The sequence below is a fragment of the Porites lutea genome, chromosome 5 (genome assembly GCF_958299795.1).
Source record: "Porites lutea chromosome 5, jaPorLute2.1, whole genome shotgun sequence".
Taxonomy (NCBI): Eukaryota; Metazoa; Cnidaria; class Anthozoa; order Scleractinia; family Poritidae; genus Porites; species Porites lutea.
In genome coordinates, this window is record NC_133205.1 from 33,891,838 (window position 1) to 33,918,141 (window position 26,304).

The window sequence follows — 26,304 nt, forward strand, 5'->3', positions numbered from 1 at the left end:
AAAGGGGGATCGGTAGACTGCATACGACTTTTATCGCATGCCAAAAGGCTGATTGTTCTAACGAATTGTTTTCTCTGCCGCGTAGATTATGCTTTGGAGGAAAACGTTTTGACTGAGCAAATGTGAATTTTGGTCGCTTAATAAGGTCGTGACACGCATATTGATTTTCTGTGATCCGCATGATTTGCCCTCTGATGCAAGAGCAGTAGGGTTTTAGGTTGGTTAATTTCTCCAAAGTGCCTCCTGGATGTGAATAATTCTAAGTGCTTTTTTTGTGTCCATGGATGTCACTTTTTTCCTGCAATGTTTTGTCACGCTGGGCCCTTTAGCGGGATGTTTAAATTCTCAAGTTCGGTCGCGGCGACAGCCCATTTTATGTACATTGTAGCTTCATGTGTACAGGTCCCGCAACTAGTTGTAGCAACACGGTGAGGCGACACGTCCCAGCGACAAATCGCTTCTTGTGTACTGGAGAATTTTTGTGAAAATCTTTTGACTCCGCAACAGAATTTTGTCGCCGCAACAAGTCGCAAAAAATCAAATCAGACTGAATCTGTGCGACTTGTTGCGGATACAAAATGCTGTTGCAGCGACAAAGATTTTCCCACAAATTCTCCAGTACACACGAAGCGATTTCTGGCTGCAACGTGTCGCCGCGACATGTTGCTGCACTTGTCGCCTAGTGTATACCGACCTTCACGGATAGTGATTTACAGAGCCAAATCACGAAGAAGCGGATTGGAATGAGGGGATTTACTCATTCTTTTCAATCGCAATAATAGTACGAAAGCATCGCAGCGCGGTTTCTAACCTTTATTTCGCACGGAGAGGAAAGGTTGAGAAAGATTCTCCTTCCTCGAGGACAACAAAAAGTTCCTTTTTCAGTAGGTCGTCCCACTTTGGTAACGTTTCTCCTTTTCTGGTAGGCGCAACAAACACATTTTCCGAGCTTATCCATCCACTGTGTATTTATCCCAAGCGAGGCTCTTTCGGCTTAGTGGGTTATTCCTTCTTCGAGGAGTAGGCGGCACAGGTTTTGTTCGCTTACTGCCACTTCCACTCATTTTTGATCCTCCACTTTTTATACTATATACACTACATTTCACAGAGAAGCAACCCTAAAAACTGCTTTAGAATTGCTGGATACAACGTCAAGATTCGACGCCAAGTGCAGATAATATTAACACGCGCTATTCTCCCTAGAAATCAATCACCGAGTGTATCAAATTCACAACAATTTGACAGCTGGACGACATTTTTGAGCCCCCTGGTCGGAACTACCCCGCGTGCCAGAGGCTTCTCATACGAGTCGAAAAAACTTCTGGTATCCAGGGGCAGTTAGTCGGGTCGATAAAATGTCCGTGGTGAAAGTTTACTGTAAGATCGGGACGAGCTCGTCCCGATCTTACAGTAAACTTTCACCAAGGACATTTTATCGACCCGACTAACTGCTCCTGGGTCTCCGAGGATGAGGGTAGGTAGGTCGGAAGGAACTCATTGTATGGCATTTTATGTCTCTCGCCTGACACGCCCTCGCGCGCTTCGCGCGTAAGACTCCTACGCTACGCTTTACCGATCTGTTTTGTAGTCTACATACTGGTAGTATCAAGATAATATCGATCGCGTAATACATAAGCCTAAATATTTTGTTAATTAACTGCCAAATCTGGTAAAATTAAGCCCTTGTTTGTTAAAATAACTGTGATAAAAGAGCTCTAAGAGTTCTATGTATTAACAGATTTGGGAGCTCTCTTCGGAAAAAACAGGTCTGAAACAGGCGCAAGATCGCAGTGTAGAAATGGAAAATTCTTAAATAAGAATGACCGAGACCAAGTTTTATGAGCCCGCGAGACTGAGCACCCCACCCAAACCTTTGTTTTCCTTAAAACCACTGGACACCACAACCAAGTATCTAACCGTAGAAATGACTGTAAACAAACCGCCATCTTGGGTCAAGCACGCGCTCAAAAATTCGCCTGGTTACCCAGCATCAACATTCGGTTCAACATGATTTGTTTTGCATGCAAAATGATTCGTTCGTCGTTTAATACCAGCTTTAGACTATGTAGAAGCCATTGAAAAACGATAACAAAGAGGAGGATGAGCAGCTAGAGCTTTAAGAGTCAAAAATTTGACTCAATTTTGTTTTGTTGCCCGAAGATACATGGTTATACCTTCTTTCTGATAATAATTACATTGTAGCTCTGGCAGGCGGCCTAGTGGATTGCGCTGTATCTGTGAATTCCATTTGAACTAGTAAAAAGATCGCTAAGTAGCAAAGGGGCAAGTCCTTTCCAAATATCATACATCGTATCAACATAGATGATTCTCACATTCAAGAAAAGATCTATTTGATACACAATTCAATATGCTGAAAATCACTGAACATTTTCACATACCATACTCTTTTCAGCTGAAAATTACAGCTGCTTCTTATCACTTTTAAACTGTCTTATTGTCATCTGTACATTTTGGGTTGGGCCTCCAAAAGAACAATTATTACTTTTCGAACAAGTGTCCTCGATTTGGGTTCTTTTTTATTATTATTTTATTTATTTAATTTTTTTTGGCAAAGTTGTGATGACAAACAAAGAGAAAAAAGCAAACTCTAAAAATTAACAAATGATGTCAGGACATAGGAGAGGTATCTGCCCTCTTTCTTTCTATTTCACTCACTCACTTTTGTATCACTTATACGTTAGGCTGAAACAGGATGCCAGCCTAGGGCAAAAACAAATTTGTGGTTTCCCACTAAGAAATTAAAGAAAGTTATTAAACCTACTAATATTCAAAGAACACTGAAACAAACCTACATGTAAAGCCAGCACCATACCTAGCCTCAAACTACATCTGATGTCCCAAAGTTCACTGGATATATTCCTTTATGGTGTTTTCAGTATCTCTAAAAATCAATATTCTCTCCAAAACACTTCTTACCTGAGAGATAATGTTTATCAGCAGGTAAATTAATCCACCCAAATGACTTTCAAACATTAAATTTTTAATTTCAGTGATACTTTATCCTGTGAACTTCTTCTCTAGTGGTGTAGTTGGAAAGCATCTACTTCAGATTATCTTCGTCAGCAGCACTAACCATAAATTTTCAAGCATTTTAAGTATTGCTTTCACTCCTAAATGTCCTTTACATATGCATGTTTCACATCAACAGTATTCAAATAGACCAACAAGATCTGTCTAGAAAGTTTTTTCTGCAATGAAAAACTCTCAGAAATTTCCTCCTTTAATACATCAAGGCACACTTTCATGGGAAGGTTATTCTTAAGTCTTGGCAGCTGCTCATTCTTGGACAAACATGGTGGCACAAATGAAGTCTCCTCGGCAGTTATGAGCTTTTGAAACCAAGGAACATCAGTCATTATGTGAACTGGTCCACTGGAGAATTCCCTACAGATTCTGTAGATGTCTCTGCTCCAGGGAAAACGGACAGATCCTGCTGTCATGCTGTTGGCCTCTTTAAATCCACACTTGTTAATAAGCTCACTGTTAATAGCAGTGACAGTTTCAACCCAGCTATAAATAGACAGCTTGGTGACTAAACCTACAGAGTTTCTGTGATCATGTACCATGCAACAGTGATAATCAAGATTTGTTGAAAACAGCTTTCTTTCACATTCCTCAGGGTCAAAAGGTTCAGTGGGTCGCAGTAAGACAATTCGACTTGTGTTTGCTGCCAAACTATACACCTCATCCAGAATGCTTTTCAATGTCAGTACAGGACAAAAAGAGAAACTAATACGATTCAACAAGGCGTTTTGAAACTCAACTTGAGACAGGTCCTTGCATGAGGTACAAGAGAGGGTACCGAGACTTGGGCAATTAACAACTGACAGCTTGATGACTCCACAATTGTGCAAAGAGATGCTTTTTACCATTTGAGAAGATATGACAAGTTTTCTCTCTTTGTCACCATTCTCATCTGTTTCATCAAGTTTTTTAAACATGTGTTCCATATGGAGGTACTCAATCATTGGGAGCTGATGAACAAATTGGGAAACATGTTCTGGTAATACATTCCTGCACTTAGACAGTGTTAAATCACGTAAAGCCATGCAATTTACATTTGGACTACACCAGAGCGAAGCATTTCTCAGGTTTGGGCAATTAAATAAAGCCAAATAGCGCACGCGGGGAAACACTTGTAGTGCTAATTTCATTCCTCTGTCAGAGAGGGTGGGTGATTGTTCTCTTTCATATGATAAACCATACTCAAGAAGCTCTTCCTCTGTATATCGCCCTGTCTCTGGAAAATCATCAGTATAACCCAAATGAAGACACTCAAATCTTGGATACTCAGCATGAGCCATAAGCAATGCCGAGAACACAGCATCCTTGGTCAAAGAAGGCTGAATGATTAGTTTTTCCAACCTGAAAGCTGATACAAGTACTAAGTATCCTAGATCAACTTCCAGAGCATCATAACATGACACAAGAGACACTCTAGTGAGATATCGAAAACTGCCCAGTCGCCAATTGTCCTCAACGACATGGCGAAAAATTCCACCTGGAAATGGAACACGTACAAGTTCTAGATGTTCCAAGTGTGCCGCCCTCCCCAGTGCATTGAACAAAGGAATGCAGTTCGGCGAACTAAACGACCCAGTGTGGGTGTCACCCATGCAGTTTTTCATGATGAAATGTTCCAATTTAGGGCAGGAAAAATCTTTGAAGGGATCAGGATCTGTGAACTTAACCCAGTGCAGTTGAAGAAAAGTTAAAGATTCCATTGATGGTAATGAGGGCATGGTTACACCTGTTAAGACTAGTTGGGAGAGCTTGACTTCCCTTGGAACTGACAAACGATTCAGTGGAGAAATTGGAAAGTCTCCCCCACGATTACGGAAACCACCGGCAATTTCCAAACTAGGATTAATTGCTAACATTGCTTCCAATACCTGTACATTGGACGTACCGATTGATTTCAGTTTAGCGCAAAAAGTTAGTGCTGATGTGATGCCATCCACACTTAATGTATTTGAACGCCTTTGCTGACGTTTCGTTATTGATGTTGGGTGTATTCCAAGTACAGCGTTCACCTCCGGGCATCGCTTCAACAGACGTGAAAAAATTCCATCTGTTATAAGGGGGGACATTTGTCCATACCATTTTCCCTCAGTGAAGTCTACGGATTTTCTTGTCCTCAAATGAATCGTTGCCGCGTAACAAAGTTTCTTAGATATTGTTTGGAGCCTAAGAACATCTCTTAGTGGCAAAGACGACATGATCTCGACCAAGATTTCCAGGGAGAAGTTGTCGAACAAAGAAGCAGAATCAGCCATGATGGAGTTTTTACAACTTTTAAGCTTATTTCCCGAACGCTATGGCTTAGTCAACATTTCCTCATCAAATAGAAGAAGACGAAGAAGGAAAAACTCTCTAATGGCCAGGTTCCGCTCCGTCGCCCTTATCTCACGCAATATGTTTTGTGATGGAAGGACCTACATGTTAGCAGAACCATATAGTCGTGCAACATAAAGGGCACGATCCATTCAAACAAAAGAGAAATTTCGGTCCAAAACCCAATGGATTGGTTCGGTCCAACCGTAAAATTTTCGAAAAGACTGGTTCACCTTTTGAGGTGGAACACTTTTCTCGGTCGAACCGGTCTGAATTTTGGTTGAATGGATCGCGCGGAGCGTCCGCGCGCGTGAAAAAGGCTGAGGTAAACAATATTTTCGGCCAGTCGAAATATTGTATATGTTGTAGTTAATTTTTTATCTCGGGTAATTTTTGTTTTTCTTTTGTTTCAACTTCACTATCATACATAACCATACCGAAAAACCAAAGAAAAACAAAAATTACCTGAGACAAAAAAATTAACGCGCGTGACGCACCCCTAAGAATGTCTGCAGGGGAGGCTACATATGCCTCAGCCTTTTTCACGTTGTTTGATCAGTCTTTACAGAAGTCTTTTTGACTTTAATTCTATTTTTATATTTTTCGACTGATCACGATCTTGTTTGATCCAACGTTGAGCTACATTGATCGTTCACGGTCTTCGCAGTGGTTCATCAAGCCTTAGTTTACATTTATTTTTATACAGAGGAAATGAGTGGACTGGGGGAAAGCAGGATAAGGTAATTATAACATTAAGGTCCAATATCCAAGTGTGAAACGGTATACCCCAAGCGACCAGCATTTAAATAGTAAATTATTGTTATGACTATTACTTTTATATTTAATTTTACTATGTCTTCCTTTGGCCGTTGGCTAAACTCGATCTGAGTCGACAGTTATGTCAAAAAATATATTAAAAAGGAAAAAAGGAAACTAAAATTACTCGTAAGATCTTCAGTTGCACGGGCAAAATTTCTAAAACATCATTTATTTCAACTGCATCAGATCTAAATATTAGAAATATAGTCTCCCCATGTTAATCTCTTTTACGCCGCTGACTCGTCCCCAGTTGTCTCTTTTGTCTAGGGATGCGAGTGGAAGATGCGCGCAATGGGAGATGGGAAGGAGGGGAAAATCTCCTCCTTCTCCCTCTATGCTTTCCATCGTTCCATGCCCGCCTACAAACGATAAGAGAAGCTAAGAGATGACTGGGGGCGAGTCATTCTACGCTGTTCAATCATTACGTTCGTTTCTGCGGGAATATCTTTTCAATACACTTTTATGGTACATAGTCTTTTGAAGTGATAAAATGACATAGAAACCATCCCAGGGATCCGCAACTAATTTCTATATTCTAACAGGCGGTTAAGCGAAATTTTAATGTTAAGTATGATGAATAGACGGTATCTCTCTTATTTATATTCGACAGGCAGCCTTTCCGGATCTCGACTACTGTCACTGAATTTATTGAAACGTTCACCAAATAACTCCCTAAAAACATACGTTCTGTTAACTCAAATTTACACTTTCAAATTGTCAACATGCTTTACTACTCCTGTTTTCTAAACTGTCAAGCGTGGGGAACGTCTGAAAGATGTTGCTGTTATCACGACCATAAAAATGAAAGAATCAGTCAGTTCAAGGTATAGCTCAGGAAACAAAATGAGGGCATTTTTGTGCCTCTCAAGGACCACTGTCTTTTTTCGGATGAAATCACTCTCGGCTCAAGTTCGGCTCAAGGCACGTTTTTTACACCATTCATTATGCAAATATTAAAGAGGGGCGATACGATCGTTTTTTGTAGATTTACAAACTGATAGTTTCCGTTAAAAGCCACTAGAAAGATAATTTCAAAGAAAATTATTAAAAATCTGTCGGCAAAACTACTGCTTGGGGCAAGTAAATTTCCGAATATGTGGTCGCTTTGCGAAACTGAGGTGCCAAACGAAGAGAGACTTATGAAAAATGTACCACTTGAAAAAAGTTTTACAATATACAAACCCGAGAAAGAAGAAATGAAAAATTTCATTACCTTGGGGTAAAGTTAATGTATATATACATAAGACTGTTTTAAATATTTGTTTCTGAGATTGCTTCCGGTAAATAAGCGTCTGTTGTATACGGTGAAGCAAATCACGAGAGCTCTATCAAGTTCAATCACGAAAAACGTGCTTCATCAATGAGAATTCGACTATAACAATCAATTTCGCAATTCTGTCCGTCATAAACAGATAACGAGCCACAAGAAAAGAGGAAAGGTATATCTGATTTTTTTGACTTAGAGAGAAGAAAAATTGCAACATTTTCCGGCAATATCAGACAGGCGAGAGATGCTTAAGCTGGAAGTAAGAGACCACTGTGCAGCTGTCCCGGTTCCTGGATATCTTCCAGTCTTCACCGCCACCGTATCAGGGCTTTTATCACTTGTCGCTGTTCCTTGTAACATCTTAGTATGCCTCACTATCATGAAGAGCCCTCCTCAGTTCAAAAGCTTACGCACACCCTTTACTTACTTCATTCTTAATCTTGCTGCGACAGATTTGCTCGTTGGCGCCGTAACTGAACCTGTCTCAGTGGTTTATCACTTTATGCATGGAAGCGTGTTCCGTTACCTCTCTGAAACTAGTCAAGATTTTACACGTTCTGTATTTCCTTCCGTGTACTCTGTCTGTATTCAGTATACTGGCATTAACCCTCGAGCGCTGCTTTGCAATTTCCAAGCCTTTAAAGTACAGCAAAAGTGTGAATAACTCCAGAGTGTTGCTTGCTGCGGGCATAATATGGCTTTTGTCGCCCATGTTTCTCGCACCTTATTTTTATGTAGGTTACCGCGCCTTTGCGTTCTTTTTCGCAAACTCTGTGATCCTTCTAACATTATGTGCGTCAGTTACTGCGTACTTGAAGATAATTAAAACCATTCGACACAGGAAGAAATTCCGCAAGGAAAGTTTACAGGGGCTGTGCATGGCTAATCGAAAAGCAACGATGTTCGAAGAGAAGCTTACCAATACATTCACTTCGATTCTGATTCTGTTTGGAGTTTGCTACGTGATACCATGCATTCTGATGTACCTAATGAATTTATGTACGCACTGCTCTTGCGATTCCATTCACTGGTTGCGTGACACATCTTTCCTTGGCGTGACTTTAAACTCCGCGATTAATCCTTTTCTGTACGCATGGCGCCTCCCGAGCTTTCGCCGCGCCTTGAGGACAGTAATTCCCGGATGTGAAAGCAATTTGCTATTAGCTGCGGGTAGCCAACCAGAAGTTCGTTCATCACTTAGAAGAACTTCGGTTGTTTCTGTTCCGTTGCAGAATAGGCAAACAGTACTTTAATGTTAACATTCACGAGGGAGATGACGCTGAAGCAGTATAAAACAAAGACAGAAATTGAGGGCCAAAACGTGACAGGAAAACCCCATTCAGCTTTGCAAGAGCACACAAGAGTTTTTAAAGAAATAAATTGCTGATCAGGAAAATACCGTGTATTTTGAAAAATGTTTTAATTTTTAGTTTGCTTGATTAATACATAACAGATAGCACAGATAGAGACTTTTGACTGCAAATGTCATACACGTAAAATGCAATATTCTGATACAGCGTTCCTTGTCTTATTAATATCAAAAAAATAATCCTGTTTTGACCTGTTACCACAAAGATAAACAATCATCAAGAAAAACACTGATAAATTACCCTACCGGTAATTCACAAAGCCATTCAAGCTTAGTTTTAATCTCTCTCACATAAGAAATCCACGCAAGGAACTTGTATTTACAATGAAAGAAAATATTTCGGCTGATTCAATAAAGAACAAGAAGCAGAACGTCCTTTCTGTAAAAGAAAATGAAAAGAAATAACAGGAATTAGCTTACAATTAATCTTTGTTTAGGGCTTGCTATACATATCACAACTTCTTTAAACTACAATTCTGCCGACCAGATTTCGAGCAGGGTAAGCAATTTTTACAAGCAGTTTTGATCCCAGCATAACGCCCGCAAACTCGGTCGCATGTTTGCAGAACAAATTTGCTACAACGTTTGAGTTTACAGACAGCATCATTATAAATCCCGTGGCGGGGCAATTTAAATTCAACATCTTCAAGAGAACTTCTGAATAACCTAATTCACTTGTAACAGACTGGAATTTTTCCTACAGGAGTGACAGAGTTGGTTATTTGAGAGAGGGAAAGGGGAAAACAGGTACATGCTGTCTCTCTCTTTCTTCAGATTTAGTAAAGGGAGTGCACGCTCGCCCCTTCAGTCACGCGCGTGGTCAATTTTGTGCCTCGCGCATTTCGCTCGACGGACTAAGAAAAAATAGGGACTGCTGGTAGCCTAGAAAACGGAACAAGAACAACTGACCCGAAAAAACTATGTACATGTAAGCGTTTTCAGGTTGTGAAGACCGAACTATTTTATGCGATAATTTCAACATAAAACATTCTCTTACAAACAGAATGGCACTACATTTGATTAACCGCTTTCAAATTCCCAAAATATTGCTGAACATGTGAGACAAACAAACAAAAATAATAATACGTCAAATTTGATGGCCCAGGGTACTCTCTCTTCCTTGAAGAAAAAGAGAGGGAACCTGGAAACATGTTTGCGTGGGACGGTACCTTGACATTACAATGAATGCCAAGGGTAAGGAAATGGTCACAAATGGATAAGCCGCATGCTGATTTTTATTTTAGCTTATCGCACACTTCTCATGGCGAAGATCACGACTTCTACCAAGATTCCTGCACTTCTTCGACTGTACATATTTATGCACCAAAACAACTGTAAAAAGTGAGAATTAAAATATATGCGAATCATTCGTATGGAAACACAATTTCGAGTTTCCAGTTTCGTTTGCTTTTCCCACGAATTTGTCCGATATTTTCACTCCTTTGACGCGAAGAAATTTCCTTCGCCGCGCTCCAACCGAAACCGCCAACTGAGAAGGGAGAGTAGAGGTAATACATCCTTTCATTATTTTGAGGTGATGCTAAATGTAAACAGTTTGGGAATGAGGCGTATACTCGAACGTTGACATAATTGTTACCCACACAATTCACAAAAACTTCCCTCTATTCCACCAGACGACGTGCGAGTTTTAACGCCTACCCTGAACAAAGGTGCCTAATCATAACTACGACCTAATGACTATTTTCATCTCTGGCTCTGACCTCTATTTTTTAAACGCTCATTTCTCGGCAACTCTCTCTGGGACAGGCACAAAGCCTTCATCTTAGAGAGCCCGCCTTAAAGAAAGTCAAAAATTATCACAAACTCTAGGTATCGGTTATGCAATGGTAGTAGGACTGAGTGCAGTACAATTAAGGCCTGACTAGCCCTGAATTGTACGACAGGAAGTCCTATTACCAACTAATTATGTCAATAACAAAATGCGAGAATCTCAGTTAGTTGGACCAGTTAGTTTCATTCAATTTTCTTTTCCAGTTGAAGCTGGACAGCTTACATGGTCACTATTGATTTGTTGATTTTGACTGGTTATCATGTGCTATGTAAACTAGTTAAAATAAATTTCATTGGCCAGTGGCATTTGCTACTTGATTTTCATTGGTTCTTTAACGGTCCGATTATGTGACCTGTCCGATTACAAGCTCCTGGTAATTGGACAGGTCAAATTGGACAGTTTTGGAGTTACAACAGCAAAATTAGCTACAAATATGGGCTGTTAAGAACCAATCAGATTCATATCAAGCATTTTCTTATTGACACAATAAAGGAAGGTAACCGTCTTGCAGATGTGTCATTTGAGGGAGAGTTAATTGTATCAACTGCACGAACACTTTGCTCCATGGACAGTAAACATCGTTCAGAGAATTCAAGAGCGACTGGATGAACTATAGAACACCACCACCTGGTATGCACTAGGTATGCACCTTGTTTTTCAAAAATTTTAAGGCCACCGTACCGCACGCACTAATCGTCGGTGCGAATTTCTGAAAATGGTGTGGGAAAGGCTACATATACGAAAATAATTGTCGCTTTGCCTTTCAAGTAGAAAATGTGCTTCTCAAAACACAAAACTCCAGACCCAAGAATCTGCAATGGTCGCAGCGTAAAGCTTCGAGTTTCAAGAATCGAGTTTTGAGCATGGAGTCAACTTAAGCACTTACGTCACTTCCGGTACCACATGCGGATGGGTTGACTGCGTCGAATCTTTTTCTGCAGCTGCAAGACACCATAGAGCAGAGCCTCAGCAGTAGGAGGACAGCCTGGTACATAGATATCCACTGGAATGATCCTGTCACAGCCACGAACTACTGAGTAGGAGTAGTGATAGTAGCCGCCACCATTTGCACAGCTGATGATAAAACAGTGGTTGAAATTAATCTTCATTCACGCCTGTTATTAATTTTCTCATTTTGTGTTTAATTTACTGCACCCTTTGTCACAGGCTATTAACCTTCCCAAGAGTTATCAACATTAATTTTCTCCTACCAACATCCACTTACCATCAAAATATACGATTATGAGAATTAATTTAAAAAACGGGGAAAACACTTTGATCTTTAATCAAAATCTCGCTTGCAAGGAATGAACTGTTGAAGAAAAATAATGTATATAGATCAATCTGGGGAGTCTATATGTGGATATTGGGGATTAGAGAATGTTAATAATTTTAATAATTCCAGAATTTTAATGTTAATAATTTGTATAGGTAATAGCATGATTTGTAGTGATATTTGGCATAAATACCACAAGTGATATTTCAAAATTGTTATACGTAATTTCACGAGCCGTTAGGCGAGTAAAATTTGAGACAATTTTGAAATATCACGAGTGGTATTTATGCCAAATATCACTACAAATCATGCTATTACCTATACAAATTAAGAGGTTTGTAATTTTCACATGTGGGTATTTCAAATTAATCTTAAATACCACTGCTCTAAGCCAATCAAATTGCAGAAATTTCTCATGTAGTAGTACAATAAGTTAAATTATTGAATTTTTTTAAATATGTTAACAATTTTCCAAAATGCAAAAGGCACGTGAAGATTACATGTAATAGCACAGCAAGTCCTACACAAGATCTTAAAACCCAACTCACCTTCCCATGGATATCACCCAGCGTGGTTCAGGCATCTGGTCATACACCTAACAACAAAATTCAATCAGTAAAACAACTTAAATAACTAACAGTAACTAAGTGCCGGTAAACTATTCTTTTACTTGACCTTTTCTCTCCTAGACTATGTATGGAATTTAGATTATTTGCCACTGTAACGTTTAAATCCGGATTTTTTGAGCCACCTCGGACAAAACAAATAGATTTAATCCTTTAAGTCCCAAGAATGACCAACATCAACTTTCTCCTCACAATAACAATATGTGTCCAAGAGAAAAGGTTATAAGAATCAATAAAATGATCACCTCAGGGAAAATGCTTTGATCTTTTATCAAATTCTCTCAACTCATTCTTTAAGGAAATGTATGGAGATCAGTTTGGAGAATTTGTAAGTGGATATTGAGGCTTTAAGGGTGCAATAATTATCAGGAGGTTTGAAAATCAGGGGTACATGTAAAGTTACAATGTTTGAATGGTGAAGGGTAGTCAGGTTTGGTTCAAATTATTGGCAATTTCAAAAAACTGAGGGTTCAAGAACCGGGGTTCAACTGTTTTATATCTTTTACAAACAGAAATAATTTGATACTTTGCTGTGAAATGTTCCCTTAACTACTTTTAAAAATGAAATAGTTACAGGTTAGTGTGCTAAGCCTTCATGTATTTCTGGATTTGTTGTCATTGTTGTTGTTGTTGTTTTCAAATTATTGAATATAAGATCTACCCCCACACCGACAGTGTAAATACCTCTCATCAGACATGGTTGCCACAGCCAGTGGTTTCTGAAATTCCCTGACTTTTATCTGACAAATGTAAAATTTCCCTGACCAACTGAATTAAGAGTTTCACAAATTACTAGGCCTGATAATAGATTCAACTCTTCCCTCACAGCCATCCTCATAGCCATCCCCTCCACTCCGAGAAAACATAGTGTACATGAATAATAGTTTGTAAGTTAACAAAACAACGTCAACATCGGCTTGTGGTTCAATTTCATCCACAATATTCTACCAATTCCAGACTATTCATGTCCATAAATTTACAAAAGAATTTTTAATGTTAGAAAACAGTAAAGTAGAAGGAAAAGAATAAATATATACTCTCAAAACTGTCTTCTTTCAAAGATTAACTTTTCCCTGGCTTGAAGTGAAATTCCCAGACTATTTCCTGACCTGTGGCAACCATCTCAGATCCCCTAACAAAGCAGAAAAACTGCCTGTCATAGGAGCTGGCCTGTTTTATTGTACAGGGATGATCCTCAGAAACAGCCCCCAGTAACTAGCCGATTTAGCTGTCCATCTATCAAGAGGGCTTTAACTCCAAAAGTATGTTATGTTTGCCCCTGGGCAAACTGTTGTTAGAATAATCACAACAACATAATGCCTTTGTTTTACCTTTCTCAGAGCTGGAGCCATCTTGTTGGTCAACGTTCCAGCAACAATCATTACATCAGCTTGACGCTGAACAAAGCAGAAAAACATCAAAAGCATTAGATCTATTAAAAAACACGCTAGGTGCAAGTAACTGTATGATATCACGGACAGCAGTAAAAGCTCTTTCAAATAAAACTAATCTTATAATCAGTGATGCTTTTACTTCTCGCGATGAAGGTTATATATGGGGCTAAGAGTATCAGAAAAAGACTTTTACGTCTTTTAAGTCTTTAAGTCTAAATAATGTTTCAACAAACTTCCTCTGTCTTATCATCTAAATGCTTATTCTCTTGAGAAAGTGTGTGACCACAGGGGGTTCTCAAGTCCAATTAGATTACAATAAATGATTAAAGATTACTTTCGTCTCAATGTGTGGGGAAGTGTGGGCATGTTTTCTTCTGGCGGCCATTTTGAATTTGCAGTCAGCTGGTGTGAGTTCTGGGACCAAGCAATCTTGGGCGCCCGGGATAGTTGGATATTCCCAAAAATCTTTGGAAGCTTCTTAGTATGGCAAGCAAGCATATCTTCCGAGGATTTTGAGGCCTCCCAGACCTTGCACAAGCTGTCTGCAAAATTCAAAATGGCTGCTAAAAGAAAAACCACCCAACCATAAAGTAAGTTTTAATCTTTATTCATTTATTAAGATCTAATTGAGAACCCCATGTGTATGAACTTTAAAATACTTACTGGACTTGCTCGGAAAACGACACCAAACCTATCCATGTCATACCTGAAAACAAAGAGAAAAAACTGAAACACATAAACATATTGGTGAATTCTTCTTATGGAACAATCCCGAAGGTGAGAAGAATTAAAATAACTTGAGAAATTTGGTTGGAGATTGATCCTATCAGTTCAATAATTATCTTAAATGAAAAACTAATTTTCTCATCCTTAGGAATTTGAAACAAACTGCAAAACTGAAGTGAGCTTACAGTAGCATTCAAAAGTACGCTACCACTCTCTGGCCAGTTGTGACTCATCTCAAGACACAATATTCTTGTGAGAGACAAAACAGTTGTCTTGTTACAGGTTTTAAAAAAAGTATGAGTATGAATCAGTGGTCCATGCTTTGCTATTTTGCACATACATCTACATGTACATGTATGACATTGAAACCCTACCTTGGAGCAGCAAAGTGCATCATTTCAACAGCACAACATGCCAGACCAAATGTCATTGGCCACAAAGAGCCCTGCCAAAAGAAAATCTCCTGTCACATTTGCTGTGATGGGTTATGCCTTTTGCACATTATGCAATTAGAATTAGAATTAGAAATATTATAAAATGCAAACTCCTTGTGTGATAGGGAAGATATAATAGATGGCTTGTAAAAAAACTTGACTTCCAGCTTGTCCCTTGGGAAAGCAGCTAGCACATTTTACTTGTCCTGGGCCATGGCTTGATTGTCTTAATTAATGATTTTGTCAGAGGATGACCTGCCTGGACTACTCTTGCCCAGTTGGCAGCAAGTAAGTTTTTAAAAGTTACTTGCCCAGCAAAAAAATCTACTTGTCCCTGACTACCGGACAGGACTTATTTCAAGGCCTGATAATAGGCCAAAAACATTCCAGGGTTTTTCTTCTACCTACACGTATGGTTTAGGGGGTATACGAAATTGAGAAAAGTTGAATAATGTTACAGTTGTCAAAAGACAATGATTGTGCCTGTTTTATTTGGTACTTCAGAGACCTAATTCTCCATTCAAGTCCTGGTAGCATGATCAGACTAAAAAAATATGACAGGTCTGAGTTATACAGAAAAAACAGCAAGTAAGAAACTGGTTTTTAAAACCACCCTGTAAGGATAGAATTTGCCAGTTAGGCCCCCTCAAAACAAGAACATGTTTAAAATAAAATTTGAAACAGATTCTTGTTTTCTAAACTCTATGAAAAAAGTTCTGTACACTTGGGCAAATAAGGTAACTCAACATTCAGGATCATCTTTTTAGACATAGGTGCCTTATCACTCCAAATGCCATGCAAATGCCAACATTGTTAAAAATCAAATCAAATAAATTGTTATTAATGCAATACCACCTAAGTTACAATGTATGTTTTCTTTAGAAAAATAAGACCCTATTTAAGAACTTAAAAAGCTTAAATTTGAGCTAATTGCCATTTATATAAGAACCTGTATAGGCTAACTTGGGAAAATGCGGGTTCTTTAATACTTGCGGGTTCTTACTGTACATACATTATCTACTGAACGTGTATCCTTACCCTGCGTGCCCAGTTGACTATATCATCAATTTTGGCAACAACAAATTCTGCAAGAACAGAATTGGAATAATTAATTTTTCAGTGCTACATGTTACATGTTCAAAGAAACAAAGAAAAAAATATTTAATCAAATCAAAATGTAAACAGAGGAATTCTACAAGACACACAAACCTGCAGCATTGTCCAGACGTCCTTTCGCTGGTGCAGCTGCCGCAGTGCTCTGATTCTTACTCACAGCCACGAGTCTAAAGAAGCAAGAAAAATGGTAAGCACATGTACAACCAATGGCACAACCCATATAGGAGCAAGGACTGTATTTAATTACAGACAATTCACTTGGCCACAAAAGCAATCAATTTGCTTCAATATTATACTTTTAAAATATATACAATTTACATGTAATTTAATAGTGTAACTAATTCTGTTCTGGAGTTGTTTTGTTAAGGATAACTGAGCTCCACGTTCACTTACCCTTGAGGACCTGCCCTCCAGACAATCAAGTTGTTAAAAATTCCTCGACTTATTGCTGGCAAGGCACTGCGACCTGCAACAATAACAATATTAATACGGGTGTAAAGATCTACACTGTACTAAAACTCTCAATCTCACCCACCAAATTTGTTACTACACTAATTTAGGATATACATGCATCTATAGCTTGAAAACATTTACTTTCTGGCAAAATAAGGTGGAGAAAATCGAAAACCAGTGACTGTCGTATTACCTTCTTGAAACTCTGGGTTTACAAATGAGCCAAGGATTTCCAAGACTTTTAAAGCCTTGAGTTTTCAGTTGAACTTCACAGAATAATTTCAAGGCACATAATGGACCATGAGTTTAGATCATTCTAAATTTATTTTCATTCACATACAGCATAGATTTACATCTTAGGCTTCTCTCAGAAATTTCTTTAATTTTTGCCTTGTATTCAAGACGGGACATTTGCAGAAATCTGCTGGCCCCACTGTGGGGAATTTCAGATGTCCAAAAAACAACAAGTTCTCAACAAAATGCCAAGGGAACAAGGGCAGAACAAGGGCAGATTGAGGGATGCTTTGAATTGACTGAGCTATAAAACAGTCAACTCTCACATCACGGACACCTCACTAATGCTGACTGCAGCTAAATCCCAGGCAAAAATAATTTACAGACGTTTGACTGAAATAAATTTCCTGCTTTTAGGGGGACAATAACTCAAGGTCCCAACAGTGTCCACTGTATAGGGAGTTAACTGTAATTAATTATCAATAGTTATTGCCACTGTGGAATATTTAGTGAATGTGCACATTCATGAATCATTAAGAGAAAAATCGTAGTCCAAACGTAGAAATGCATTTTACCGCCACTGGGATGTACAACATGAATATTAACAAACATGAATCCCTTAAAACCATGCACAACTACTAAGAAATTAAAATCGACAAAAAAAAGATTGATCGTCAATTTTGATCGGTTTTTGAAAAAAATTGTTTTCAGTAGGCACGTTCACCATTCAACAAAATGCAAAATAAGTGGCCAGGTATTCTGAAGTTTATCGATATATAGCTATCGATTATTGAAATTCGCCGGGTTGGCTGTCTCCAATCTATGTCTTTATTGTAAACGGGTAAATATCAAAAAGCAAAAGGATGGCTCCCACAAAGACCATTACCAAGCAGGCATTTTTGTAACTCGTGTTCACAATCAAGTGTAAATGCGCGTATTAAATACAGAAACAAAGCATGTCAGCTTTTTAATACGTCAACAGAAGCTAAGGCCTTGATATTGCCGGAAAATTTTGCCAGTGAAAGATCAAAGCTACTGATTTATGAGTATCAAAACGAGTGATAAGAAAGTAATTGGGCTAACACCAAAACGTTGCTTCGATGTATTTTAAGAGCAAACTAGCCCAATTTCAATCGAGAAAGAACAATCCAACACTACTCACCTTTACACAGTGCAACCGCCATCTTGGATCTTACATAATAGCCTCGATTCCAAGTAAAGTCTCGAGAAGGCTGGGCACTATGGTCGCCGAAAGGCAGGAGACTGGGAAAGAATTTCTGAAAGCAGGTATAAAGCTACGGTCCCCATGAACCAGAAATAGATGATGAGAACGCTGATCAAAGCAAGGAAAACTCGCAGTGAAGCTTAGACGTTAATGGAGGCGGGATTGCAGTAACCTGCGATCAGGTGTATCCTGCTATAGCCTGCTAGCAACTTGCGTCTCCTTGCGCGTGTTGCTCTCGCGTGACTTCTCGCGACTTCCCCAAATGGAGAGCTTGCTCGCAGGCTAATCAGGTGGGTCCTTCTTCCCTTATATTTTGGGAGGTGCTCTTTGCTTTCTCGCAGATGTTCGTGCTATCCCGAAAAAAAAAAACAAGCAAACAAACAAACAAACACAAAATGAAAGAACGCCTGGTCGCAGTTTATAAAAGGGGGCGGATGAGCCCTCTCCTATTCTCCGATACTGTTCCCACTGTGAGAACGCTAAAAGGCTTAAACTCCTGATCAGGGCCTGTCATAATGAGTCAGGGTGTACAGTTCTAGTTTGGGCCAGGGATCATGTTGATGGCTATACTGTCCGCAATCTTAAGCTGATATCAGATCATATTAGTGGTTCAGGAACTGGTGGGTTGCCAGGGGGCCAGTAACCCGGAGAGAGCAACTTCCATGTACAGTGGAACCCGTTAATACAGACACTAAGGGGACATCCCATAGTGTCCGTATTACCCGGGTGTCCGTATTAGGCGGGCTTTCAGAACTCGGACACTAAAGCAGACCGATTTTTAAGAGAAGGTGTTATTTAATTTCATGGCAGTAACTGTTGGTAACAACTTCAGTAAAAGTAGAACACAAACTGCGGTAACAAACATGATGAAATGACGCATGTTGCATGCAAAAAAAATAAGATTTTAAAGACTAGACGTTTCGTATGTAACAACATACATCTTCAGAAGTGACGGTTAAAAAGATTACAGTGAAATTTAAACATCTAGAAAAAGACTGGAAACTAATAAACAGGTAAAAACAATAACTAATGACAACAAATACTGATGACAGACTCAACTTGAAGTCTGCAGGACATTATTTAATCAGTGGCCATTCCCTGATAATTTGTTCAAATTTCGGACTTTTCTGTCAAAATACCAGGGTTTTTTTCATCGTCATCTGAAAAAAAAACAGTGCAGTCTACCAGCGGGAAAATGTCGTAGTTATTACACTTGAACAACGTTAACAACGCTTGTTTTAAAAGAGTGTGGGAATCACAAACTTAATCCGTCGGTGTTTTTCCTTTGAAAAGGTCTTGAATTAGGGCAGCCACAGTTATCTGGAGTATTCTTCGTGGATACGTTACTCCCAAAAAGCTAAGCTACAGCTAAACCTAAAAGTTCTTGCAACTTATGACAGAGGCCATTCTTGGCAGATAACCTGAAAAAGTAAACAGAGCTCTTCCTCAAATACTTTATCAAGAAAAGAAGAAAATTTATTATTGCTTTCTTGACGCAATCATGTTAACTGACGCAATAATGTTAAACTCGCACGAGACTGTCACTAGGTTACAACCCCATTTTCAGGTTGATTGGTTTCAAGAGTCCGGTATCCGAGATACATGAGTGGCTGCATGAACAAGGAAGATCCAGACAAAGGTGGTACTGTTGGGTCCATTCTAAGCCCTGGCCACCTGCGTATCAATGTATTTGTATTTCCTATACATGAACCCAAAATTGGACACTTTTTTCCCAGATTGAGAAATAATAGGGAGCTTGAGAAACTAACACGACGACAACGGCAGCGAAAACGTCACTTGGAACTTTAATTGAATTCGCGCTGTTTTAAACTTCATCGCTACAATTCTACCTTGTTCAATTTGTCAAACGTGGGCGATTTTTCTGGAGATAATCTTGAATGACTTTATCCAAGATCAGAAAAAGGAAAAGGAAAATTGTTCAGTCTTGCATTTACGTCCTCCATAAACACGTGTAATTAGGAAGTTTCAAGTCGTAGTCGTGCAAGGACAGCAAAGAAATGTGCAACAAAAAAGCGCGGTGATGCACGTGCAAAGTTGTTGTTTTGCCAATCTAAACTTATTGCTTTTTTGCCGGTCTCGTTGCCCTCGCCATCGTCGCTAATGCTTATTAAGCTCCCTTATAATAAGAGGAAGTTAACACCAAAGAATTCACGGGTAAAAATGAAATAACTTAAATATTACTGGATATGCACACGTACTTAAGTTACTTCCGGTACCACATGCGGATGGGATGGCTGCGTCGAATCTTTTTCTGCAGCTGCAGGACACCATAGAGCAGAGCCTCAGCAGTGGGAGGACAGCCTGGTACATAGATATCCACTGGAATGATCCTGTCACAGCCACGAACTACTGAATAGGAGTAGTGATAGTAGCCGCCACCATTTGCACAGCTGAATGTAGAACAGAGGATAAATTAAAATTACTTCAACCAGTGCCTTTTGATTTTTTCCACCAAACTAAGCGTATGGCTCCCCTTCTCGGTCTTCACTAAAAGTGGAAAAGAGAAGCAAATTGCTTCTGTTACTTCACATTTTTAACGAAAATATTCAAAACTCGGATTGGATCTAAAACTCAATAGGGTTATTTACACGATTCAGTTTGATGCACTTTGTTTCTGACTTGTCTGATATTTTTGAAGATGAACTGAATTTGCCTACGAATTCTTGAGATTCCATCTGACTTTGTGCCAGTGGACTGAATACTTGTAGTGACTATTCAGACTCACGAGAATATACTTACAAAGCGAAAATTAGGAGTAGTTGAATATATCACGGAACCTTTAAGAGTGAAAGGAGTATTGGAGTAATGATATCTATTTATTTATTTTGATTATTGTAGCTAAGTTAAGAGCAGTCAGGTCTCTTGCACAACTCACCTTCCCATGGATATCACCCAGCGTGGTTCAGGCATCTGGTCATATAACTATATGTAAAAAAAAGAATCACAGGAGTTAGAAATAACGACAAACGATTAAATTTGTTTATTGTTTATTATTTTGTCGGAATACGCGTCTTGCGTGGCTCACGCGTGGATCTCTAGCGAGGTTGTACTTACCCTTTTCTTCGTCGCAGTCTCATTTTCAACCCATCTTTTTTTCCTTCGTGGCCATTTTAGCTGCCTTTTGATTTTGCCTCAAGGCCATGTTTAACTTAACAGGGTCTCAATCTCTATGAATACGACAGCTTTCTTATTACAAAGTGCGACAGGTATTACATTAAAGTGCGATGGAATTATTACAAATTGCGAGAGCTTAGTTTTTTACAAATTGCGACAGCTCTCTTATTACAAAATGTTGCATGGTTTATAAAAAATTGCGACAGGTATTACAAAGTAAGATGGATTTATTAAAGATCGCAACAGGTCGTTTCCAAAGCACATGATAATTACAAATTGCGACGATGCGACAGTACCCGGGACTCGTACCCAGTCCTCATTGATGAAATCTGGAAAATGCGCGCAATGGCGCTTGGGAAGGAGTTTTTCTTCTTTCCTTCCCTTGATGCAACGTGAACTCGCTTAAACCTTCCTATCAATCATCGCGTAAAACAAGAGAAGCGGCTGGGTACGAGTCTGCGACAGTACAAGGTCCTGCCGAGTACACACTCTCCCACCTTTCTCAAAGCTGGAGCCATCTTGTTGGTCAGAGTTCCTGCAACAATCATTACATCAGCTTGACGCTGAAAAAAACAGAAAAAAATAAGTATATAAGGAAACAATGAATTCAATTCGCACGTTTCTGTTCGATATCTCAAAAGCTTTTTAAAAACAGACGAAGTGATTTTCAATGTTGCGGTGTGAACAAATTATATGTTGTCTTTAGGGGAATTATGACCAGAAGAGTTTTAGTCAAAGAAACTTTATTTTCCTCTGGATATCAGACCACTAGATTTAATGTTTTAATGACTAGAACAATGAAAGGAAAATCTGAAACTTAAGCAACTTACGGGACTTGCTCGAAAGACAACACCAAACCTATCCATGTCATATCTGAAATAAAGGAATCAAAAGACATCTACGCAAAAATTCATGCCACAGAAAAAGCCATTTGCCTCTGAAAGAAAAGATTAAAAGATTGAACGAAAATCTTGTCGTATTTGATGGAAATCCCAAATCGGCTGACTCTTAATCACACACTTCTAACCCTGACAAAAGAAAGTGTTGCACTGACTGCTTCTTGCTTCCTATCTAGCCTGCATGGCAGGCGTCAAAAGGGGAAGGAGATCTGGTTTTTCCCCTTCGCAGGCTATTCTCTATCCGACATCACCAGACCTGGCGCTCCACTGCCGCGTCTTATCCGCGACAAGATAACCACAGGAGAATTCAAATTAATAGTGGTGATTGGTCGAGGAACGAGGTGTTCTGTTCACAACAATGAGGTTACCGTCAAGGACTGAATGACTAGGCTTTGAAAAATCAATCGTCGAAATAACGGGCCGGTCGTATGGCTAGGATTCCTGTGTATTTTATAATTTTTTACCTTGGTGCAGCAAACTGCATCATTTCAACGGCACAGCATGCAAGACCAAATTGCATCGGCCACATAGAGCCCTACAAATACGAAACGAAAAGAGTCCTAGGCTAAGATATGTAGGACTTAAGAGACAATCAGATAATTATCGCCCCATGGAAACGATAATCCGGGTTCCGAAATCGGTGAAATCCTTGTTTGTGGAATCTGGAATCCTGGGCCTTAGAATCCGACGGAATACAATTCAAGGAATCTGCTGCTACAGCGTACACTATATCTGCTTGGGACAACAAAATTCAGTCCTATTTCGTGTTGTAGCCAAAGCGATCCTGAGTCACAAAATAACCCGACGTGTACATATAGACACAACAATGTGATGTCCAAATGACAGGCCAACATAAAAAGAAAACTAGTCTTAACTGAAAAGCTTACCCTGCGTGCCCAGTTGACTATATCATCAATTTTGGCAACAACAAATTCTGCAAGAACAGAATAAGAATAATGACTTTCATGAATACTAAGTAACTTCAGTTATGTATAATGTGATTTTAATCATCCTTTCTTTCAATTTCTTTTTCTTTCTTTTTTACAATGTAACGTTTTAAATTAGGTGGACTAAGCCCGTATGGTTCTTCTCTTCCCTTCTTCTCCTTTCCCGCTGCCATCTTGTGTCTGTGTTATTATTTTGTATGCAGTAAAATGAATTAAATTTAATTAAATTTTTAAAAAAATTAATACTACCGTGCGCTGTAAACACACAACCGTTTACATATAAAAGAATCATAAGAAGAAATTCTGATGTCGGTAAAATCATTTTTATTTTCTGTCTTGAGGAGCGTTGTCTTTAACGATAGGGGCTGGAATTATGCCTGCCTGGTATTAGATATTTGAGTGCTGGCACGGCTCAAGTTTATTCAAGCTCAGTTTGGCAGAAACGCAAAACATTTCCAACGGTGACAACCAAGAGATAATGAGCTCATTCTCTCTTGTGACAACGCAATGAAATATCAAATGCTTCAGCTGCCTATCCCCATCTCCCCACCTACTTCAAATTAGTTACTCAGTGGTTACTGCCTTGCTAAAGGCTTGCAGTACGTAACAGATTAGAATATATTAATTTTAAAAGCCGGATATAACCTGCAGCATTGTCCAGACGTCCCTTTGCGGCGGAACCAGCAGACGCTGCAGTAGCGCTCTGACTCTTATTCACAGCCACTAATCTAAGGAAGGAATGAAAATAAAAGATTACCAAGTCTCAAGATGTTTAAAGCGAATAGGGTCATTTCCAAGAAAATTGCGCGATTTTATCCGTGACGCGAGAAGCATGGTCTAATTATGAACTGAGTTATTGGAGCGGAGTAAACTAGCCCGCGTGGCAGGCGCTTGGAAGTGGTGGGCCAAAGAAAGAACCGGCGCGCGCGAGGGAGACACGCGACCCTCTCCCCTCGCGTGTCTCCTTCTCGCACGCCCGTTTTTTCTTGTGCCCACTACTTCCAAGCGCCTGCTACGCAGGTTAGGAGTAAACTTGAGGACTGAGCTTGGAAAATGGTGCCTTGGACAGGTTCGCCTGGCAGACTTTTTTCTTGTGAAAAAAACAAACAAACAAAACATATGAGCAAGGGTCAGTCCCTTAAATTGGCCACCTTATTTAGATTTAACAAATGTCAACTGTTAGCCATTCATTAGGTCCTATTCAGCAAACATGCACTACACTCACTGACAGTGTTGTAAACAATTTTAAAATTCGCCACAGACGAGAGAGGATCTCTCGCCATAAAAAAGTCAATTTACTAACAAAATAAAAACGCGTAAATCAGCTTAAGGGACTGCCTTCACTTACCCCTGAGGCCCTGCCCTCCATAAAATCAGGCTGTTAAAAAATCCACGGCTTATTGCCGGCAAGATGCTGCGACCTATAAAAACAGCATTATATTTGTTTATCATTTCTCAGTACGCAACTTTTGAAAAGTAATTTTTTTTTTAGTTTTTTGTTTTTTTGTAATTTTGACAATTTCTCAACCACAAAATTAAAGGTGAGGCGTTTGAATCTGTAGCTAGTCTGTATTCTTTTTCTTCTTTTCTAGGTGAATCCGCCAGAGGGCAAGATAAATCGAATCTTGACAATCTTGTCGGAGAAACAGTGATGCAAAAGCAAATTAATGCTGGATAGAAACAGAAGTTGTTTTGCATTGTGGTTGAAAATCTAACAGTAAACCGTCTTTTCAGCCTTAGAAGCTGACTGACAGAAGGAATATTTCAAAAAAGTGTTGATGAAAAGTTTATAGTGATGTTCACATGTGAATGAAAAAAAAAATGCACTTGAGTTATGGTTGAATCTCAAAAATAAAGCCGAGGAAACAATTTTTCCGACCGTTCCAAAGAGTATCCTTCCCCCCTCCCCCCTTCTCTGCGGTCCCCGTTTAAAAAAGAGTTTGTTCAATCGCTTTGACTTTTGTCTGAAATCAACAGAGAATCTCTCTGACTGAAATATGCTCAAACTCTTCTAACAACTTTGGACTGCTTTTTCGTAAAAGCCACTTTCACATAAAACTTCACCCTCAAAATATGTGACACAGAGTAATATTCCAGAGACGTAGATAAAAATGCCGATCACACCGCCACAGCGGACCGCTGAGGGAACTGTCGAAACACTCGAAACCCCCCATCACCTCCCCCCACCGGCCAAACATGAGTGAAGTAGGCGCTTTTGTAGGAATATCACAGAGGGATATTTTGTCTCGGGGGAACATGATCAGCTATCGGCTGTCCAAAGCTAAGAGATCTCACGCGACCCCTAATACTCCTTGACTGATCACGACGCGTGACAGGTGCACGAATAGAATAAATTTAAAAGCCCATTGCTTAATTATCAGAAGTTTTCATCAGAAGCCCATTATCCTCTGACTCCAATATTCTTTGTAAAATTTCGAGTTTTTAACATCGCATATTTCAGATCGTATATCGGACTGAGAGTTGATTCGGTGCTATGACTTTCGACATTTAGAAATGTCATTCATGCAATGTTATTAGAACATGAGAAGCGTATGCTAATGACGAAAAATAAAATTGTAAATAAGACTATCACTCAAAAGCAAGCTGATGAAGTTAGATGAACAGAGGAAAAAACTGGGATCCGAAATCAAGTATTTATAGACACAGAACGACGAGATTTTTTTCTTTTTTCACCCAAGTGAAATTTGTAACTATTTGTAGTAGAAGCAACAACACTTGTTATGGGCGAATTCAATAAACGTATAGTTTGGGTACGCAAACTTGGGAGCAGTACACGGTTATTTTTCAGAGTATAATGCCACAATAACATTTGAATAGAAATGAATAATCTTAACAACAACAATAACAATTAATTGTCACTGCAAACCCCTCTTTCCAACAAAGACGTGACTGAGTGCATGCAGGCTTCTAATGTGTTCTTTGTTTCTGTAAAAAGGCTACGCTTCTGTAAAAATGTCTCTTGGTAGCTAAAGATGTAGTAAGATGCACCTTTTAGGGTTTAGATGATTCCACAGCGATATAGATCGATTCCATTCTACTTACCCTTCCACAATGCAACTGCCATCTTGGATTTTTCTTACATAACCGAGCACTTCAGGTAAACAATCGTACACGAAAGCTCACGCGAACGCATACTTAGTCACGCATACCTATTTAAGAGAGTCACGCAAACCGAGCGAAGGAATGGTCGAAGAAGATTCGCCCTTAATTTTAATT

General features: G+C 39.3%; 4 protein-coding genes across 4 annotated transcripts in view; 1 reads left to right on the forward strand and 3 right to left on the reverse strand.

The window, feature by feature from the left end:
• The window catches only part of LOC140936502 (uncharacterized), a 470,324-nt gene that overhangs the window by 366,679 nt on the left and 77,341 nt on the right, over positions 1 to 26,304 (forward strand). The window lies entirely within an intron of this gene.
• LOC140938958 (F-box only protein 38-like) lies at positions 2,538 to 5,416 on the reverse strand. The gene has a single exon (XM_073388492.1). The coding sequence runs from the start codon at positions 5,295 to 5,297 to the stop codon at positions 3,132 to 3,134; it is 2,166 nt and encodes a 721-aa protein (XP_073244593.1). The 5' UTR covers positions 5,298 to 5,416; the 3' UTR covers positions 2,538 to 3,131.
• LOC140936487 (NADH-quinone oxidoreductase subunit B 2-like) lies at positions 9,123 to 18,068 on the reverse strand. Its single transcript, XM_073385964.1, has 10 exons — positions 18,024 to 18,068; positions 16,568 to 16,640; positions 16,268 to 16,341; positions 16,097 to 16,143; positions 14,999 to 15,069; positions 14,562 to 14,604; positions 13,836 to 13,901; positions 12,427 to 12,473; positions 11,489 to 11,676; positions 9,123 to 9,189 (listed from the first exon to the last, which is right to left on the reverse strand). The coding sequence occupies exons 1-9, from the start codon at positions 18,043 to 18,045 to the stop codon at positions 11,490 to 11,492; spliced, it is 630 nt and encodes a 209-aa protein (XP_073242065.1). The 5' UTR covers positions 18,046 to 18,068; the 3' UTR covers positions 9,123 to 9,189; position 11,489.
• LOC140936485 (NADH-quinone oxidoreductase subunit B 2-like) lies at positions 18,911 to 26,207 on the reverse strand. Its single transcript, XM_073385963.1, has 10 exons — positions 26,131 to 26,207; positions 24,416 to 24,488; positions 23,713 to 23,795; positions 23,008 to 23,054; positions 22,585 to 22,655; positions 22,052 to 22,094; positions 21,719 to 21,784; positions 20,983 to 21,029; positions 20,306 to 20,497; positions 18,911 to 19,507 (listed from the first exon to the last, which is right to left on the reverse strand). Exons 1-9 carry the CDS (start codon positions 26,150 to 26,152, stop codon positions 20,311 to 20,313), a joined length of 639 nt encoding a protein of 212 aa, XP_073242064.1. The 5' UTR covers positions 26,153 to 26,207; the 3' UTR covers positions 18,911 to 19,507; positions 20,306 to 20,310.

Bases quoted from the DNA above. Each gene is read 5' to 3' on its own strand.
- LOC140936487 (XM_073385964.1), bottom strand. From the start codon at position 18,045: ATGGCGGTTGCACTGTGTAAAG. The intron at 16,342-16,567 runs GTAAGTGAACGT...TTGCTTCTTTAG, and splicing joins TGGAGGGCAGGTCCTCAAGG to ACTCGTGGCTGTGAGTAAGA. The intron at 13,902-14,561 runs GTAAGTATTTTA...TGCTTTGTTCAG, and splicing joins TCGTTTTCCGAGCAAGTCCA to CGTCAAGCTGATGTAATGAT.
- LOC140936485 (XM_073385963.1), bottom strand. From the start codon at position 26,152: ATGGCAGTTGCATTGTGGAAGG. The intron at 22,656-23,007 runs GTAAGCTTTTCA...TCGTATTTGTAG, and splicing joins TAGTCAACTGGGCACGCAGG to GGCTCTATGTGGCCGATGCA. The intron at 22,095-22,584 runs GTAAAAAATTAT...CCTTTATTTCAG, and splicing joins ATGCAGTTTGCTGCACCAAG to ATATGACATGGATAGGTTTG.
- LOC140938958 (XM_073388492.1), bottom strand. From the start codon at position 5,297: ATGGCTGATTCTGCTTCTTTGTTCGACAACTTCTCCCTGGAAATCTTG.